The following is a 20,924-nucleotide window of genomic DNA, read 5'->3' on the forward strand; positions in this document are numbered from 1 at the left end:
AACCAGAGTAATCAGAGTAACCAGAGTAATCAGAGTAACCAGAGTAATCAGAGTAACCAGAGTAATCAGAGTAATCAGAGTAACCAGAGTAATCAGAGTAATCAGAGTAACCAGAGTAACCAGAGTAATCAGAGTAACCAGAGTAATCAGAGTAACCAGTGTAACCAGAGTAACCAGAGTAACCAGTGTAACCAGAGTAACCAGAGTAACCAGAGTAACCAGAGTAATCAGAGTGATCAGAGTAATCAGAGTAATCAGAGTAACCAGAGTAAAGTTGGACCAGGGTGAGTGTGGAGGGAGTATCCGTGTATCCGGCGTTGGAACGACCCGGTGAGACCCGGTGAGACCCGGTGAGACCAGTGAGACCCGCTGAGACCCGGTGAGACCCGCTGAGACCCGGTGAGACCGGTGAGACCCGGTGAGACCCGGTGAGACCCGCTGAGACCCGGTGAGACCCGGTGAGACCCGCTGAGACCAGGTGAGACCCGGTGAGACCCGGTGAGACCCGGTGAGACCCGGTGAGACCCGGTGAGACCCGCTGAGACCCGGTGAGACCCGGTGAGACCCGGTGAGACCCGGTGAGACCCGGTGAGACCCGCTGAGACCCGGTGAGACCCGGTGAGACCCGCTGAGACCCGGTGAGACCCGGTGAGACCCGCTGAGACCCGCTGAGACCCGGTGAGACCCGGTGAGACCCGGTGAGACCCGGTGAGACCCGGTGAGACCCGGTGAGACCCGCTGAGACCCGGTGAGACCCGGTGAGACCCGCTGAGACCCGGTGAGACCCGGTGAGACCCGGTGAGACCCGGTGAGACCCGGTGAGACCCGGTGAGACCCGGTGAGACCCGCTGAGACCCGCTGAGACCCGCTGAGACCCGGTGAGACCCGCTGAGACCCGGTGAGACCCGGTGAGACCCGCTGAGACCCGGTGAGACCAGGTGAGACCCGGTGAGACCCGGTGAGACCCGGTGAGACCTGGTGAGACCCGGTGAGACCCGGCTGGTCTGGATCTGGTTTTAGTTTTAGTTTGAGTTTCTGTAAGTGAACGCTGGAGGGACTGGAGTCCAAATGAAATGAAAGACTTAATCAGACTTCATTTCCCAAACCTGGTTTTCTTCTTCAGCGCTCCAAACCTTCCATTTTGTTAGGAAAAATAAGCACAGACAAAATAAGCACATTAAGGTAAAGAGTCAAGTCTTGTTTAATTCACCGGTATTTCTGATACTGTACAGAGATGACAGCTAATTTAAGTCACGTTGTAATATTCAAAATGTGTGAAATAAGACCTGGAAACAGGAATGGGGCATAGAATTGTCAAACTGGTTTAATTCCAGATTACTTTAGTAATCCTGTATTTGACCCGGTCTTTGTACGTTTTCACCGTATATAAACGTAATTATTACCATTAGAATGAGATGAATCTGCTGGATCTACTTACTGACTAACAACTTTTTATTATTTTACCTCTCTTCTTATCATTTTATTTCATTGTATTTATTTATTTTTGTCTTGCCGCTTTTAATGTTGATGTAAATGACTGACCTTGTGTTGAATTGTAATACACAGATAAACTTGCCTTGCTTTGCCAAGATAATATTACTAATTTTAGGTGAATCTTTACAATAAACACAAAAGAGAAACAGCAGTAACAGAAATGTCCCGTTCTGTCCCGTCACGTCTGGATTTCACAGATAAACTCAATAACCAGAACACTCTGGAAATAAAGGTTTATTTAAAGTCGGTTTGGAGTTCTGATAAAGAATCCGACAACATTTAGTTTGTTCATCATCAGTTTTGTGGTGAGTTTTTACGATCCTGCCGGTTCTCTGCTGCCCCCTGGTGGAAGAGATTGTGCTGTACAAGTAATTAACATCAGATAATATTATACAGCACAAGGACATTTCACTAAATAAATCACTGGAATCCAGAACAACAAAACCAAGAAGTAAATTGAAGCAGCAGAGTAACTTCTAAAATACCAAGTATTGAAATGACCTTTAATATAATAATATCTTTTTATTCATACACGCTTTATATAACTGCTTTAAGATGTATTTAAACATTACCAAGGCCATCTCAGTATAAAATATAATAATAATGATAATAATAATAATAATAATAATAATAATAATAATAATAATAATAATAATAATAATAATAATAATAATAATAATAAATAATAATTTTGAATCATTTGATAAAGCTGTTTAGTTTCGGTGCAACAGCGCCCTCTGCTGGTCACGTGGCCGAAGCGCGTTCCTCGCTGAGCGCTGATTGGCTGATCCAGTCCCGTCCCCGTCATTTATTTATTTATAACAGCAGGTTTAGTTATTTATTTATTTTTTTTAGGTGAATAACAGCAGGTTTATTTATTTATTTATTTTTATTTTTATTTATTATTTTTTCAGGTCAGTAACAGCAGGTTTATTTATTTATTTATTTATTTGTATTTTTATTATTTTTCAGGTGAGTAACAGCAGGTTTATTTATTTTTTTATTTATTTTTTCTCTCTATATATATACAGAATAATATAAATCTGTATATTTGACAGCATCTCATATTATGTCCACTAACTTACTTTCATCCTTGCGAGAGGTTTAATTTCTGTTCTATGTGGTTTTATTTTGTTCAATAAAGAAGGAAAAAAAATAAAAAGTTCCAGGTATTTTTAGATATTTAGTTCCAGGTTTTTATATTTATTTCCTGCAGCAGGAGTTCCGTCCCTACATCGGTCCGACAGGTGAGCAGCAGGTGAGCAGCAGGTGAGCAGCAGGTGAGCAGCAGGTGAGCAGCAGGTGAGCAGCAGGTGATAAGAGCAGGTAATACCAGCAGCTTTAGCAGCTTTAGCAGCTTTAACCGGTAAAACAGCAGTTTATTCCCAGCTGTTTCCGGGTCAGCTGTTAGCTTAGCCACTTAGCTCAGGACAGACTTCACTAGAGCAGTTAAAGCCTTTTATTGGTCCTTTAGTCTCTGGACAGGACTGTAATGTGTTGTTATAACCGTGTTGTGGAGAAAAACACTCAAACTCTGCAGTCCAGCCGTTTATTGACGTATTTACGGTCAAATCAGCCGCTCCTAAAGTTCATGTGCGCTCCTAGTTCAGTCTTTACGGTAAATGAATAAAAGCGGCTCATTTATTTCAGTCTTTACGGTAAATGAATAAAAGCGGCTCGTTTATTTTAGGTTTTACGGTAAATGAATAAAAGTTGCTTATTTATTTCAGTCTTTACGGTAAATGAATAAAAGCGGCTCATTTATTTCAGTCTTTACGGTAAATGAATAAAAGCTGCTCATTTATTTCAGTCTTTACGGTAAATGAATAAAAGCTGCTCATTTATTTCAGGTTTTACGGTAAAAGAATAAAAGCGGCTCATTTATTTCAGTCTTTATGGTTAAATTAATGAAAGCTGCTCCTTTATTTAAGGTTTTACGGTAAATGAATAAAGGCGGCTCATTTATTTCAGTCTTTACGGTAAATGAATAAAAGTTGCTCATTTATTTCAGTCTTTACGGTAAATGAATGAATGCGGTTTAGAAACAGAAAGATAATGAAGTTCTGAGTTTGAAATGATGCAGATATGTTTTATTCATATATTTCTTTCATTACCTTGATTACACCCAAACTTCCACCGTAATATTTACACACTTTTACTGTAAAAGAAAAGGATGAAACACTTTTCTTTTAAGATCTAAACTTTTCTAAAAAGGGTCTGTGTCTAATCTACTCCAACACTCAGTTATCTATCGATCAATAATGTCTGGAACTCTTCACCTCCTCTTTATCTCGCGCACAAAACAAATTAACTTTTAAAAAACGACCTAAGGTTCAGCTAATGCTGCAGACCAAATTAATTTGTATCTGTTGTATCTGTAGGAATTTTTTTCATTGTCGTTTTTATTTTTCTGATGAAATTAGGTTATTTTTCCCCCTAAACGTGACCCAAAAGTCCCCAAATTTTGCACCAAGCCAGGCCTGGTGATAAATTTGGTATTTAATGGTTTCCATTAATGGGCGTGGCAAACTGGCTCAACAGCGCCCCCTAGAAAACTTTGTGCCTCAAGCCCCACAATACAGTTTGACGTACATGCACGAAAATGTGCGTCTCCATCCTGCGACGACGTGCATTACTTTTCTCAGTCAAAAGCGTTACCTCGGCGACGCTAGACGCATAGAACGCTCGACCCCTGCAGGATCCGGTGTTGTGCATTCAGAGATGCTCTTCGCCACCGGCAGAGGATGCTGCACCATGTACAAAAGAGAAAAAAGAGAAGAAAAGGGGGTCCAGCACAAGAAACTACAGGAACGATGGACAAAAACGACAGCTATGAGATACTTATAATAAATAAAAATGGAAATGGAGAAGAGAGGAAGGGAAGAGGAGAGGAGAAGAAGGGTGAGAGGCACCGCCCAGCGGATCATGTCGGTGCCCCCTGCAGCATAGGCCTATAGCAGCATATCTACCGCAAAGCTATATTTGAGACTAACTATTATAGTCTTGTTCTATAGCTGCAACTATGACTACTGACTCTAACACACTAGAGTTTACACTACCTAGAGATTTACCAACACCAGCTAGAGGTTTACTAAACACTAACTATAGGCTTTACTAAACAGAAAGGTTTTAAGTTTAGTTTTAAAGGTGGAGGTGGTGTCAGCCTCCTTAACCCAGATTGGAAGTTGGTTCCATAGTAATGGTGCCTGATAGCAGAACGCCCGCCCTCCAAATCTACATTTAGATACTCTAGGAACTACGAGTAAACCTGAACTCTGGGAGCGGGGAGCTCTGCCAGGAACATAAGGCTCTATCAGGTCTAATAATAATGCAGAGCTAAGGATAACTGGATGTTTCTCCACCAGGTACCTGATGATTGTTCACCAGTTCACCTGCAGAGCCTCGGTCCACCTGTCTGTCCAGGTGAGACGGATCAGAGGACAGAACCTCAGCATGGCCCGGCCCAGTTCAGGTACAGGAGCTGCTGCTGGAACACAGATCAATAACTGGTATTGATGAGCGTGTCCTCAGTGTCCTCAGTGTCCCATGTCTCCTCCATGTCCCCATGTCTCCGTCTGTCTCCTCAGACCTGTCCTCCTTCAGGGACATCCTCTCCAGGTCCAGCAGCGTCGTCGTCCTCACCGGTGCCGGCGTCAGCGCCGAGAGTGGAGTTCCAACTTTCAGAGGAGCCGGAGGATTCTGGAGGAAGTGGCAGGCTCAGGTTTTATTTTGAAATTCTTTATTCACTCACATCAGGTTTTATTTTGAAATTCTTTATTCAGTCACATCATGTTTTATTTTGAAATTCTTTATTCAGTCACATCATGTTTTATTTTGAAATTCTTTATTCAGTCACATCAGGTTTTATTTTGAAATTCTTCATTCAGTCATGTCACACTACGAGCATTATCAACACAAACATCAATACAAACATTATAATAATAATAATTAATGATAGTGAGTTTAAGGCAGAAACTAGTGCTGATACTAATATTAATATTATTATATTAACTGTCCTACATACCAAAATAAGCTTTCCAGAATTCTTTCAATATAAAACCAATACAAAATATACAAAAACAAATAAACATTAACATTTGTAGCTTTCAAAGATTGTTCTACAAATTTCTTTTTTGGAAACTGAAAATGAGCTTTACATTTGTAAATCCAGGTTAGGTCATTCCATCGTTTAACTCATAACTAAACAGATAAACGTCTCCTTTTCGTCTCTTCTCTAGATGTTTGTGCGTCTGGCTAGCGGTGTAACGATGTATCGATACAAAACCGTCCAATACGAGTCGTGGAGGAGACAAACTGCAGCTGATATTGGGACAAATGTATCCAGTCGATACGAGCAGACGCTGATTTCTTTTTCAATGTAGTGGTTTAGTTTCACCACCAGGGGGCGCTGTGAGCTAGCGGGAGCTAATCTGCTCCCCCACTCCCATTTTTCTAATGCTTGTTGTTTCAGTTTGTAGCGTAGGATTTACCAGTAGAACAGAAAACAACGTAGCAATAGAAGAAAAAGCCATATTTAAGTCACCGCTCCGGCGGCGTTTTGGATTCCAGTTGTGGATAGAATATGTGGAGCAAGTGGCTAAATAACAGTAAATAACAGTCATGTTGCATTTGAGTCTGGGACTTTTCATACTTTATTTATTTATTTCATTTTAGTTGTTAAATTTCTGGAAAAGAAAAAAGTCAAATCATACATGAGAGAAACTATTCAGTTTGTGTCTAAATATTTGTACTTGTATGAAACTGAAGATCATAATGCAAACCTGACATTTACTTTTAGTTCAGTTTGTAGAAAATGGTTGGCCTGGCTTTCTCTTTAAAACTTAAGTGGTAAATGAGTTTAAATATTTAGGTGTAACTTTAGATCCTCAACTTAAATTTGAAGCACATATAAAGAAGCTGTCTAAAACTGTAAAAACTAGTCTAAATAGTTTCAGACTCATCAGGGGCCTCATTTAAAATGGACTGCGTAGGAGTCATACTAAAAGTGCACGTACACCCAAAAGCCCAAAATGCCGGGTGCAAAAAAAAATCCGGATCAATAAAACCATGTGCACGCAGACTTGCACGCATTTATGCTTTATGAATCACAGTCCAGCTGGAAGGCTGCGCAGCTGAATCCGCCTCATATCCCGCCCTCTACACGCCCACTTCATACCATAAATGCATATGAATGAGGCTGCTGAGCATGCGCAGTGGCTTCCTGCAGCCTGTTTGGCGTCAGAATGAATGAGACGTGTCGAGCCACCGTGACACTGACTTTCACTGAGATCTGAGATCGAGCTGTTTAGGATGAGGTGGAGGACAATAAAACTATATTATTTTGTGGTCACAGTAAAAGTTAGAATAAGTATATAAACAGTATGAAATAAAGCGAGTGAGTGGCAGCACACGTCCCCCCGTCTTTTCAAAATCATGTTTTTGTCCCCCCCACTATTTACAGTTTAACGGTAGGCTCAGCCTTAAATTGCAAATTATCAAGACACTGTATGAAAGCAATAGAGAACGGCCCCCCAGCCCCGCTTCACCCCCGCTCCCCCTCCTCCTCTCCCCCCTCCCCTCAGAGCTGCTCAGGGCGGGTTTATGGTTCCGCGTCACCAATGCAGAGCCTACGGCGTAGGTGTGCGTCGCCGCGTACCCTACGCCGTGGGCTCTGCGTCGTTTTAACGCGGAACCCTAATTTAGGCTTAAACACCCGCACGTAAAGGTTTCACGCGCGCGTAAAACTCATATTTATGAAAAAAAATCTGAGTCCCTTTAGGGGCTCCGTGGGGCTCCCTAAACGCCCCTCATTTGTTCTGTCCTAAAGCGGTGGGTGAAGAGGAGGCTGCAGCAGCTCCAGCAGCACCAGAGTCCTGACTGACTGAGCTTCACACAGAGGACACGATCAGCGCTATTTTATTATAAGTCTGATATATGTTGTGATGTGTGATGACATTATTAAGAGTATGACATGAATCTGGCTTCATTTCTCCACCTCACAGCCTGCGTCGCCAGTTCCCCGTGTCTTAAGTAAATTCTTACGGGAGGGTCAGGGTTACCGTAAAGATAAGCAGATTTTTCGGTTAGTTTTTTCTTTTTAGATCCGAGCCTTTGCGTAGATGACGGCTTCCGCAACTTTCAGGCGCTTTTTTTGCGCAAGCAAGCTTTATAGATGAGGCCCCAGGTCCTGTCTCTCCTTCAGGGCAGCTCATTTCTACCTGCATGCTCTGGTCCTTTCACATATGTCCTACTGCATCACTGCTGGGGCCACTGGCACAGCTACAACACCTCTATTCTCACTCCACAAACAAGCTTTAAACATTTTAGATCAGAAGCCACAAAAGTGGCATCACTGTAAAATCATTAAGAAATATAATTTGTTATCTTTTTCCAACTTTACAAAATCCTCTTTTTTGAAAGTTGTTTTTAAGTGTGTCAGCGGACTGGCCCCACAAGCAATGTCACAGATCTTTATCAAAGCAGACAACTGTGGGACAATGACAAGGAGCATGAGCAACCAAAATGGTAAAATTAGAAGATGCAGGACATTTGGTCAGTCTTCCCTCTCAGTGCTGGGTACACACCACCCCCCCAATCTCTGAGGACCTGGACCGGGGGGGACGACCAGTTTTTATTAATAGATCCATGGTACACACCTATGGAATTCTTTACCACCAGAAATAAAATCCCAAACAGAATTAGGGATGTTTAGTGCCAAAGCTAATCATTGGCTTAAGCAGCAGCAGAAATGCAAACATTAACTTCTCTCAAGTCACTGTCAGTACAGTATTTTACTAATGTTTAATTTATTTAACTTGTGCAATTTTTAATCTAAATTTTGGAGCTGTGTTATGCATTATTCACTGTATTTGTATTATTGTATTTTATATTCAGTATCTTTTATCCTTCTTTTGCCTGACCAGGGACAAAGACTGCAAATTAGCTGAAGCTAGACGTCTTGTATGCATCACATTTTTCATTCTTTGTGACAATGTGTTTGTATCGTTCCTGTCAAATAAACATTAAAATAAATAAAAAATAAATACAAATATACAGTTATAAAGCATTACAAACTGGAACAATAGGGAAAACACACAGCATTGTTTTGTATTTTGTGTCTTTCAAATAAAAGACCATTTTTTCCAGTCGTATGTTCCTCATTCAAGGTTGTTAAAAAATACTGCTATAATATCGTATCGTTATCGTGAGATTAGTGTCGTTACACCGCTAGTCCCTGGTGCTAGCTAGCGCCCCCTGCTAACGTCTCTCTCCCCCAGGAACTAGCCTCCCCCGAGGCTAGTGCTAGCTAGCTAACGTCTCTTTCCAGGAACTAGCCACCCCGAGGCTAGTGCTAGCTAGCTAACGTCTTTCCCCCAGAAACTAGCCACCCCCGAGGCTAGTGCTAGCTAGCTAACGTCTCTCTCCCTCAGGAACTAGCCACCCCCGAGGCTAGTGCTAGCTAGCTAACGTCTCTCTCTCTCTCTCTCTCTCTCTCCAGGAACTAGCCACCCCCGAGGCCTTTGCCCGGAACCCGTCCCGGGTCTGGGAGTTCTACCACCACCGCCGCGAGGTCATGCTAACCAAGCAGCCCAACGCCGCCCACCGGGCCATCGCGGCGTGTGAGCAGCGGCTGGCCCGGCAGGGCCGGAGCGTCACGGTGATCACCCAGAACATCGACGAGCTGCACCGCCGGGCCGGGTCGGAACACGTCCTGGAGATCCACGGTGAGGGTTTACTGGTACCAGCTAGCACCGCTAGCCGGGTCAGAACACATCCTGGAGATCCACGGTGAGGAACCGACCCGCTAACGGGTTTACTGGAGGAGGTGGGCCCGTCTCCCGGCTCATGCCCGTCTCCCGGCTCGTGCTCGTCGCCCGGCTCGTGCTCGTCTCCCGGCTCGTGCTCGTTGCCCGGCTCGTGCCTGTCGTCCGGCTCGTGCCCGTCGCCCGGCTCGTGCCCGTCGCCCGGCTCGTGCCCGTCGCCCGGCTCGTGCCCGTCGTCCGGCTCGTGCTCGTGCTCGTGCTCGTCGCCCGGCTCATGCCCGTCTCCCGGCTCGTGCTCGTCTCCCAGCTCATGCTCGTCTCCCGGCTCGTGCCCGTCGTCACCCGGCTCATGCCCGTCTCCCGGCTCGTGCTCGTCTCCCGGCTCGTGCTCGTCTCCCGGCTCGTGCCCGTCGTCACCCGGCTCATGCCCGTCTCCCGGCTCGTGTTCGTCTCCCAGCTCGTGCCCGTCGTCGCCCGGCTCGTGCCCGTCGTCGCCCGGCTCGTGCCCGTCTCCCGGCTCGTGCTCGTGCCCGTCTCCCGGCTCGTGTTCGTCTCCCAGCTCGTGCCCGTCGTCGCCCGGCTCGTGCCCGTCTCCCGGCTCGTGCTCGTCTCCCGGCTCGTGCTCGTCTCCCGGCTCGTGCCCGTCTCCCGGCTCGTGCCCGTCGTCACCCGGCTCATGCCCGTCTCCCGGCTCGTGTTCGTCTCCCAGCTCGTGCCCGTCGTCGCCCGGCTCGTGCCCGTCGTCGCCCGGCTCGTGCCCGTCTCCCGGCTCGTGCTCGTGCCCGTCTCCCGGCTCGTGTTCGTCTCCCAGCTCGTGCCCGTCGTCGCCCGGCTCGTGCCCGTCTCCCGGCTCGTGCTCGTCTCCCGGCTCGTGCCCGTCTCCCGGCTCGTGCCCGTCTCCCGGCTCGTGCCCGTCTCCCGGCTCGTGCCCGTCGTCGCCCGGCTCGTGCCCGTCTCCCGGCTCGTGCCCGTCTCCCGGCTCGTGCCCGTCTCCCGGCTCGTGCCCGTCTCCCGGCTCGTGCCCGTCTCCCGTCTCTCCTCTAAATGCTGATTCCTCTCTCCTCTAATGCTGATTCCTCTCTCCTCTAATGCTGATTCCTCTCTCCTCTAATGCTGATTCCTCTCTCCTCTAATGCTGATTCCTCTCTCCTCTAATGCTGATTCCTCTCTCCTCTAAATGCTGATTCCTCTCTCCTCTAATGCTGATTCCTCTCTCCTCTAATGCTGATTCGTCTTTCCTCTAAATGCTGATTCCTCTCTCCTCTAATGCTGATTCCTCTCTCCTCTAATGCTGATTCCTCTCTCCTCTAAATGCTCATTCCTCTGATTTCTCTAATGCTGATTCCTCTGATTCCTGTAATGCTGATTCCTCTCTCCTCTAATGCTGATTCCTCTCTCCTCTAATGCTGATTCCTCTCTCTTCTAATGCTGATTCCTCTCTCCTCTAAATGCTGATTCCTCTCTCCTCTAAATGCTGATTCCTCTCTCCTCTAATGCTGATTCCTCTCTCCTCTAATGCTGATTCCTCTGATTCCTCTAATGCTGATTCCTCTGATTCCTCTAATGCTGATTCCTCTCTCCTCTAATGCTGATTCCTCTCTCCTCTAATGCTGATTCCTCTCTCCTCTAATGCTGATTCATCTAATGCTGATTCCTCTCTCCTCTAATGCTGATTCCTCTCTCCTCTAATGCTGATTCCTCTCTCCTCTAATGCTGATTCCTCTCTCCTCTAATGCTGATTTGTCTCTCCTCTAATGCTGATTCCTCTCTCCTCTACTTCTGATTCTTCTCTAAACAGGAAGTCTGTTCAGAACTCGCTGCATGAGCTGCGGTCAGGAAACCTCCAACTACAACAGCCCCATCTGCCCCGCCCTGGAGGGCAAAGGGTAAGAGCCGGGGCTTCTGGGTAATGTTCCTGCAGCAGGGGCTGCTGGGTAATGTTCCTGCAGCAAGGGCTGCTGGGTAATGTTCCTGCAGCAAGGGCTGCTGGGTAATGTTCCTGCAGCAAGGGCTGCTGGGTAATGTTCCTGCAGCAGGGGCTGCTGGGTAATGTTCCTGCAGCAGGGGCTGCTGGGTAATGTTCCTGCAGCAGGGGCTGCTGGGTAATGTTCCTGCAGCAGGGGCTGCTCAGTAATGTTCCTGCAGCAGGGACTGCTGGGTAATGTTCCTGCAGCAGGGACTGCTGGGTAATGTTCCTGCAGCAGGGGCTGCTGGGTAATGTTCCTGCAGCAGGGGCTGCTGGGTAATGTTCCTGCAGCAGAGGCTGCTGGGTAATGTTCCCTCTAGCAGGGGCTGCTGGGTAATGTTCCTGCAGCAGGGGCTACTGGGTAATGTTCCTGCAGCAGGGGCTGCTGGGTAATGTTCCTGCAGCAGGGGCTGCTGGGTAATGTTCCCTCTAGCAGGGGCTGCTGGGTAACTGATTGTAACAGGTATTGATCACAGACGTTTGAGCTCAACATGCCTAACTGTCCAGATCCAGACACTCATGAATATCAATAAATATCAATTAAGATCATTAAATATCAATAAAGATCAATAAAGATCAATAACTGTCTCCTCAGATACTCATGAATATCAATAAAGATCAATAATGATCAGTAAATATCAATAAAGATCAGTAAATATCAATAAAGATCAATAACTGTCTCCTCAGACACTCATGAATATCAATAAAGATCAATAATGATCAGTAAATATCAATAAAGATAAGTAAATATCAACAAAGATCAATAACTGTCTCCTCAGACACTCATGAATATTAATAAATATCAATAAAGATCAATAAATATCAATAAAGATCAATGAAGATCAATAACTGTCTCCTCAGACACTCATGAATATTAATAAATATCAATAAAGATCAATAAATATCAATAAAGATCAATGAAGATCAATAACTGTCTCCTCAGGGCTCCAGATCCAGACACTCATGACGCCCAGATTCCTGTGGATCAGCTGCCGCGGTAAAATTATAATATATATATAAATATATACGTGTGTGTGTGTGTGTGTGTGTGTGTGTGTGTGTGTGTGTGTGTGTGTGTGTGTGTATTTATATTCTGTATTCTATAGTCTGTTCCAGGTGTTCCAGGTGTGTGTATGTGCGTATTCAGGTGTTCCAGGCCCGGCTGCAACGGCCTCCTCAGACCAGCTGTATACATGTGTATATATATATGAATGTATATGTGTGTGTATGTGTCTGTTCCAGGTGTTCCAGGCCCGGCTGCAACGGTCTCCTCAGACCAGCTGTATACATGTGTATATATATATGAATGTATATGTGTGTGTATGTGTCTGTTCCAGGTGTGTATTTATCTACATGTGTGTATCCAGGTGTTCCGGCTGCAACGGTCTCCTCAGACCAGCCGTATACATGTGTGTGTGTGTGTGTGTGTGTGTGTATATATATGTGTGTATTCAGGTGTTCCAGGTGTGTATTTATCTACATGTGTGTCTGTTCCAGGTGTTCCGGCTGCAACGGTCTCCTCAGACCAGCCGTCGTCTGGTTTGGAGAAACTCTGGATTCTGACGTTCTGACCCGAGTGGAGAAAGTTCTGGACGGCTGTGACCTCTGCCTGGTGGTGAGACAACACACACACACACATATATACACACACACACACGTAAATATACACACCTGCAACACACACACACACACATATCCACCCGGGTGGAGAAAGTTCCGGACGGCTGTGGTGCCTGGTGGTGAGGGTCGTCGTGACAACATACACACACACACATATATACACACACACACGTAAATATACACACCTGCAACACACACATACACACACGTATACACACACACACACACACACACACACACACACACACACACACACACACACACACACAGCCAACCGGGTGGAGAAGGTTCTGGACGGCTGTGACCTCTGTCTGGTGGTGAGAAAACACACACACACACACACACACACACACACACACACACACACACACACACACACACACACACACACACACACACATATATATATACACACCTGCAACACATACACACACATATAGACATAAGATCCCGTTAAAATCCCGTTAAGAGATTATTTTATGAAAAGTGCTTTACAAATAAAATGTATTATTATGGCCTTCACACTGACACTGACGGCCTATTGTATTATTTTCCGATGAAATTAGTGTCTTTTTCCCCCTAAACGTGCCCCAAAAGTCACAAAACTTTTCACCAAGCCAGGCCTGGTGATAAATTTGATATTTCATGGTTTGCATTAATGGGCGTGGCCTAACGGCTCAACAGCGCCCCCTAGAATACTTTGTTCCTCAAGCCCCACAATACGGTTTGACATTTTCAATTAATCCTGTAATTTTGTCGCAATTTATGCCATTTTCAGGTGTCGTACTTTAACAAACTGCTCCTAGCCGGATCGTCATGAAATGGCGTGGCCGCGGCGCCGCGTCAAACTTCAACGTTAAACAGGAAGTGATACTAGTAGCTGATTGGTCGATATCTGATATTTCCTATTTTCTGCCATAACTTTTGAATGGTTTGACGTAAAGAGTCATGGTGGAGTCATCGGACTTAGTTTTGAGTCCTTGACCATAATTCGTGCAAATTAGCCCCGCCCCTTCTTCTGATTGGTCGATATTTCATAGATCCTACTTTCTGCCATAACTCTTGAATGGTTTGACATAAAGACTCGTGATGTTGTCATCGGACTCGGTTTTGAGTCCTTGATCTTTATTGGTGAAAATTACACGCGTGAAGGCCCGTTCATCGCTGCTTGCAGCTTTCATTATCATTATTATTATCTCCTTGACCGTGGTTTACCCGCCTCCCTGACCTTTGACCTCTCCTCTCTCTCCCCAGGTGGGAACCTCCTCCGTGGTTTACCCGGCGGCCATGTTTGCCCCCCAGGTGGCCGCCAGAGGAATTCCTGTAGCCGAGTTCAACATGGAGGACACGCCGGCCACCATGAGGTTCAGGTATGTCCCGGTTCCTTCAGGTACGACCCCGTTCCTTCAGGTACGACCCCGTTCCTTCAGGTATGTCCCCATTTAGGTACAACCCCGTTCCTTCAGATACGACCCCGTTCCTTCAGGTACGACCCCGTTCCTTCAGATACGACCCCGACCCCGTTCCTTCAGGTAAGTCCCCGTTCCTTCAGGTACGTCCCCGTTCCTTCAGGTACGACCCCGTTCCTTCAGGTATGTCCCCGTTCCTTCAGGTACGACCCTGTTCCTTCAATTACGTCCCCGTACCTTCAGGTACAACGTTGTTTTTTCAGGTACGTCCCCGTTCCTTCAGGTACGTCCCCGTTCCTTCAGGTACGACCCCGTTCCTTCAGGTATGTCCCCATTTAGGTACAACCCCGTTCCTTCAGATACGACCCCGTTCCTTCAGGTACGACCCCGTTCCTTCAGATACGACCCCGTTCCTTCAGGTACGACCCCGTTCCTTCAGGTACGACCCTGTTCCTTCAATTACGTCCCCGTACCTTCAGGTACAACGTTGTTTTTTCAGGTACGACCCCGTTCCTTCAGGTACGTCCCCGTTCCTTCAGGTACGACCCCGTTCCTTCAGGTACGTCCCGGTTCCTTCAGGTACGTCCCCGTTCCTTCAGGTACGACCCCGTTCCTTCAGGTACGACCCCGTTCCTTCAGGTACGACCCCGTTCCTTCAGGTACGACCCCGTACCTTCAGGTACGACCCCGTACCTTCAGGTACGACCCCGTTCCTTCAGGTACGTCCCCGTTCCTTCAGGTACGACCCCGTTCCTTCAGGTACGACCCCCGTCCTTCAGGTACGACCCCGTTCCTTCAGGTACGACCCCCGTCCTTCAGGTACGACCCCGTTCCTTCAGGTACGACCCCGTTCCTTCAGGTACGACCCCGTTCCTTCAGGTACGACCCCGTTCCTTCAGGTACGACCCCGTTCCTTCAATTACGTCCCCGTTCCTTCAGGTACAACGTCGTTCTTTCAGGTACGTCTCCGTTCTTTCAGGTACGTCTCCGTTCCTTCAGGTACGACCCCGTTCCTTCAGGTACGTCCCCGTTCCTTCAGGTACGACCCCGTTCCTTCAGGTACGACCCCGTTCCTTCAGGTACGACCCCGTTCCTTCAGGTACAACGTCGTTCTTTCAGGTACGACCCCGTTCCTTCAGGTACGACCCCGTTCCTTCAGGTACGACCCCGTTCCTTCAGGTACGTCCCCGTTCCTTCAGGTACGACCCCGTTCCTTCAGGTACGACCCCGTTCCTTCAGGTACGACCCCGTTCCTTCAGGTACGACCCCGTTCCTTCAGGTACGACCCCGTTCCTTCAGGTATGTCCCCGTTCCTTCAATTACGTCCCTGTTCCTTCAGGTACAACGTCGTTCTTTCAGGTACGACCCCGTTCCTTCAGGTACGACCCCGTTCCTTCAGGTACGACCCCGTACCTTCAGGTACGACCCCGTTCCTTCAGGTACGACCCCGTTCCTTCATGTACGACCCCGTTCCTTCAGGTACGACCCCGTTCCTTCAGGTACGACCCCCGTCCTTCAGGTACGACCCCGTTCCTTCAGGTACGTCCCCGTTCCTTCAGGTACGACCCCGTTCCTTCAGGTACGACCCCGTTCCTTCAGGTACGACCCCGTTCCTTCATGTACGACCCCGTTCCTTCAGGTACGACCCCGTTCCTTCAGGTACGACCCCGTTCCTTCAGGTACGACCCCGTTCCTTCAATTACGTCCCCGTTCCTTCAGGTACAACGTCGTTCTTTCAGGTACGTCTCCGTTCTTTCAGGTACGTCTCCGTTCCTTCAGGTACGACCCCGTTCCTTCAGGTACGACCCCGTTCCTTCAGGTACGACCCCGTTCCTTCAGGTACGACCCCATTCCTTCAGGTACGACCCCGTTCCTTCAGGTACGACCCTGTTCCTTCAATTACGTCCCCGTTCCTTCAGGTACGACCCCGTTCCTTCATGTACGACCCCGTTCCTTCAGGTACGACCCCGTTCCTTCAGGTATGTCCCCATTTAGGTACAACCCCGTTCCTTCAGATACGACCCCGTTCCTTCAGGTACGTCCCCGTTCCTTCAGGTACGACCCCTTTCCTTCAGGTACGTCCCGGTTCCTTCAGGTACGACCCCGTTCCTTCAGGTACGACCCCGTTCCTTCAATTACGTCCCCGTTCCTTCAGGTACAACGTCGTTCTTTCAGGTACGACCCCGTTCCTTCAGGTACGACCCCGTTCCTTCAGGTACGTCCCCGTTCCTTCAGGTACGACCCCGTTCCTTCAGGTACGACCCTGTACCTTCAGGTACGACCCCGTTCCTTCAGGTACGACCCCGTTCCTTCATGTACGACCCCGTTCCTTCAGGTACGACCCCGTTCCTTCATGTACGACCCCGTTCCTTCAGGTACGACCCCGTTCCTTCAGGTACGACCCCGTTCCTTCAGGTACGACCCCGTTCCTTCAGGTACGACCCCGTTCCTTCAATTACGTCCCCGTTCCTTCAGGTACAACGTCGTTCTTTCAGGTACGTCTCCGTTCTTTCAGGTACGTCTCCGTTCCTTCAGGTACGACCCCGTTCCTTCAGGTACGACCCCGTTCCTTCAGGTACGACCCCGTTCCTTCAGGTACGACCCTGTTCCTTCAATTACGTCCCCGTTCCTTCAGGTACGACCCCGTTCCTTCATGTACGACCCCGTTCCTTCAGGTACGACCCCGTTCCTTCAGGTATGTCCCCATTTAGGTACAACCCCGTTCCTTCAGATACGACCCCGTTCCTTCAGGTACGTCCCCGTTCCTTCAGGTATGTCCCCATTTAGGTACAACCCCGTTCCTTCAGATACGACCCCGTTCCTTCAGGTACGACCCCATTCCTTCAGATACGACCCCGTTCCTTCAGGTACGACCCCGTTCCTTCAGGTACGACCCTGTTCCTTCAATTACGTCCCCGTACCTTCAGGTACAACGTTGTTTTTTCAGGTACGACCCCGTTCCTTCAGGTACGTCCCCGTTCCTTCAGGTACGACCCCGTTCCTTCAGGTACGTCCCGGTTCCTTCAGGTACGACCCCGTTCCTTCAGGTACGACCCCCGTCCTTCAGGTACGACCCCGTTCCTTCAGGTACGACCCCGTTCCTTCAGGTACGACCCCGTTCCTTCAGGTACGTCCCCGTTCCTTCAGGTACGACCCCGTTCCTTCAGGTACGACCCCGTTCCTTCAGGTACGTCCCCGTTCCTTCAGGTACGACCCCGTTCCTTCAGGTACGACCCCGTTCCTTCAGGTACGACCCCGTTCCTTCAAGTAAGACCCCGTTCCTTCAGGTACGACCCCGTTCCTTCAGGTACGACCCCGTTCCTTAAGGTACGACCCCGTTCCTTCAGGTACGACCCCGTTCCTTCAGGTACGACCCCGTTCCTTCAGGTACCACCCCGTTCCTTCTGGTACATCCCCGTTCCTTCAGGTACGACCCCGTTCCTTCAGGTACGACCCTGTTCCTTCAGGTACGACCCCGTTCCTTCAGGTACGTCCCCGTTCCTTCAATTACGTCCCCGTTCCTTCAGGTACGTCGTTCTTTCAGGTACGTCCCCGTTCCTTCAGGTACGACCCCGTTCCTTCAGGTACGACCCCGTTCCTTCAGGTACGACCCCGTTCCTTCAGGTACGACCCCGTTCCTTCAGGTACAACCCCTTTCCTTCAGGTACGACCACTTTCCTTCAGGTACGACCCCGTTCCTTCAGGTACGACCCCGTTCCTTCAGGTACATCCCCGTTCCTTGAGGTACGACCCCGTTCCTTCAGGTACGACCCGGTTCCTTCAGGTACGTCCCCCGTCCTTCAGGTACGACCCCGTTCCTTCAGGTACGTCCCCGTACCTTCAGGTACGACCCCGTTCCTTCAGGTACGTCCCCGTTCCTTGAGGTACGACCCCGTTCCTTGAGGTACGACCCCGTTCCTTCAGGTACGACCCCGTTCCTTCAGGTACGACCCCGTTCCTTCAGGTACGACCCCGTTCCTTCAGGTACGTCCCCGTTCCTTCAGGTACGACCCCGTTCCTTCAGGTACGACCCCGTTCCTTCAGGTACGACCCCGTTCCTTCAGGTACGTCCCCGTTCCTTCAGGTACGACCCCGTTCCTTCAGGTACGACCCCGTTCCTTCAGGTACGACCCCGTTCCTTCAGGTACGTCCCCGTTCCTTCAGGTACGACCCCGTTCCTTCAGGTACGACCCCGTTCCTTCAGGTACGACCCCGTTCCTTCAGGTACGACCCCGTTCCTTCAGGTACGTCCCCGTTCCTTCAGGTACGACCCCGTTCCTTCAGGTACGACCCCGTTCCTTCAGGTACGACCCCGTTCCTTCAGGTATGTCCCCCGTTCCTTCAGGTACGACCCCGTTCCTTCAGGTACGACCCCGTTCCTTCAGGTACGTCCCCGTTCCTTCAGGTACGACCCCGTTCCTTCAGGTACGTCCCCGTTCCTTCAGGTACCACCCCGTTCCTTCAGGTACGTCCCCGTTCCTTCAGGTACGACCCCGTTCCTTCAGGTATGAATAGAAAGGTATTGACTATTGATCAGCATAAATAGAAAGGTAAACTATTGATCAGCATAAATAGAAAGGTAAACTATTGATCAGCATAAATAGAAAGGTAAACTATTGATCAGCATAAATAGAAAGGTAGACTATTGATCAGCATAAATAGAAAGGTTGACTATTGATCAGCATAAATAGAAAGGTAGACTATTGATCAGCATAAATAGAAAGGTAGACTATTGATCAGCATGAATAGAAAGGTTGACTATTGATCAGCATAAATAGAAAGGTAGACTATTGATCAGCATAAATAGAAAGGTTGACTATTGATCAGCATAAATAGAAAGGTAGACTATTGATCAGCATAAATAGAAAGGTAGACTATTGATCAGCATAAATAGAAAGGTCGACTATTGATCAGCATAAATAGAAAGGTCGACTATTGATCAGCATAAATAGAAAGGTCGACTATTGATCAGCATAAATAGAAAGGTCGACTATTGATCAGCATAAATAGAAAGGTCGACTATTGATCAGCATAAATAGAAAGGTCGACTATTGATCAGCATAAATAGAAAGGTCGACTATTGATCAGCATGAATAGAAAGGTATTGACTATTGATCAGCATAAATAGAAAGGTCGACTATTGATCAGCATAAATAGAAAGGTCGACTATTGATCAGCATGAATAGAAAGGTATTGACTATTGATCAGCATAAATAGAAAGGTCGACTATTGATCAGCATAAATAGAAAGGTCGACTATTGATCAGCATAAATAGAAAGGTCGACTATTGATCAGCATAAATAGAAAGGTCGACTATTGATCAGCATGAATAGAAAGGTCGACTATTGATCAGTAGAACTAGTTTTAAATAGATTTCAACGTGGAGGTGCAGCAGGACCTGAACTTCCAACTGGTTTCTCTGCAGGTTCCACTTCCAGGGCCCGTGCGGCTCCACGCTGCCGCCGGCGCTGGAGGCCTGAGGACCGGACCCCCCAATGAGGACCGGACTCCCCCCCCCCCCCCCTCCTGAGGACCGGACCCCCCCAGGACCGGACCCCCCAGGACCGGACCGCCCACCCCCCCCCGAGGTCTGGACCCCCCAGGACCGGACCCCCCCCCCTTAGGACCGGACCCCCCCCTTAGGACCGGACCCCCCCCTGAGGACCGGACCCCCAGGACCGGACCCCCCCCTTAGGACCGGACCCCCCCCTTAGGACCGGACCCCCCCTGAGGACCGGACCCCCCCTGAGGACCGGACCGCCCACCCCCCCCCGAGGTCTGGACCCCCCAGGACCGGACCCCCCCCCTTAGGACCGGACCCCCCCCTTAGGACCGGACCCCCCCCTTAGGACCGGACCCCCCCCTGAGGACCGGACCCCCAGGACCGGACCCCCCCCCTTAGGACCGGACCCCCCCCTGAGGACCGGACCCCCAGGACCGGACCCCCCCCCTTAGGACCGGACCCCCCCCTTAGGACCGGACCCCCCCCTGAGGACCGGACCCCCAGGACCGGACCCCCCCCTTAGGACCGGACCCCCCCCTTAGGACCGGACCCCCCCTGAGGACCGGACCCCCCCTGAGGACCGGACCCCCCCTGAGGACCGGACCGCCCACCCCCCCCCCCGAGGTCTGGACCCCCCAGGACCGGACCCCCCAATGAGGACCGGACCCCCAGGACCGGACCCCCCCCCGAGGTCTGGACCCCCCAGGACCGGACCCCCCCCCGAGGTCTGGACCCCCCAGGACCGGACCCCCCAATGAGGACCGGACCCCCCAGTCCGCTGGATCAGTTCAGCTGGATCCACCAGAACCACCAGAACCACCATCTCAGATTTCTGCTCGGTTGACGATCCTGAACTGATCCCAATAAGAACTCACAGTTTTAACAAGTGTTAATTAACAATAATAATAACAATATCATATAAATGTAGAGATTGTTTCTGCTGCAGGAGAAAATCCTGCTGATGGAAACGTGGGACAGTTGGACACATCGGTCCAAGTTTAGTCTTTCCTCTTGGTTTCTGTTTTTCTGTGGTTTCTGTTTTTCTGTGGTTTCTGTTTTTCTGCTGTTTCTGTTTCTCCCGGGTTTCCTGTCATGAGGATCCGCTGAAATTCACCCTCATTTATAACTAGCCCCTAGTTTGAATATAAGAACATGAAATAAATTAAATT

At 48.8% G+C, this 20,924-nt stretch overlaps 1 protein-coding gene across 6 annotated transcripts; it reads left to right on the forward strand.

Moving 5' to 3' along the window:
- The first annotated feature begins 2,619 nt into the window (after positions 1-2,619).
- LOC133457944 (NAD-dependent protein deacylase sirtuin-5, mitochondrial-like) lies at positions 2,620-19,939 on the forward strand. Of its 6 annotated transcripts, none has more exons than XM_061737330.1 (9): positions 2,620-2,752; positions 4,860-4,966; positions 5,082-5,215; positions 8,993-9,218; positions 11,056-11,143; positions 12,167-12,220; positions 12,721-12,838; positions 14,098-14,213; positions 19,678-19,937. In XM_061737330.1, the coding sequence occupies exons 2-9, from the start codon at positions 4,867-4,869 to the stop codon at positions 19,730-19,732; spliced, it is 891 nt and encodes a 296-aa protein (XP_061593314.1). In that variant the 5' UTR covers positions 2,620-2,752; positions 4,860-4,866; the 3' UTR covers positions 19,733-19,937. The 6 variants fall into 6 exon arrangements, with proteins under 6 accessions (XP_061593314.1, XP_061593315.1, XP_061593316.1 ...); XM_061737331.1 differs by having other exon boundaries at positions 2,653-2,741; positions 19,678-19,938; XM_061737332.1 differs by having other exon boundaries at positions 2,692-2,785; positions 19,678-19,939.
- Positions 19,940-20,924: the final 985 nt, after the last annotated feature.

Source organism: Cololabis saira, chromosome 13, assembly GCF_033807715.1.
Source record: "Cololabis saira isolate AMF1-May2022 chromosome 13, fColSai1.1, whole genome shotgun sequence".
In the NCBI taxonomy this organism is placed as follows: Eukaryota; Metazoa; Chordata; class Actinopteri; order Beloniformes; family Belonidae; genus Cololabis; species Cololabis saira.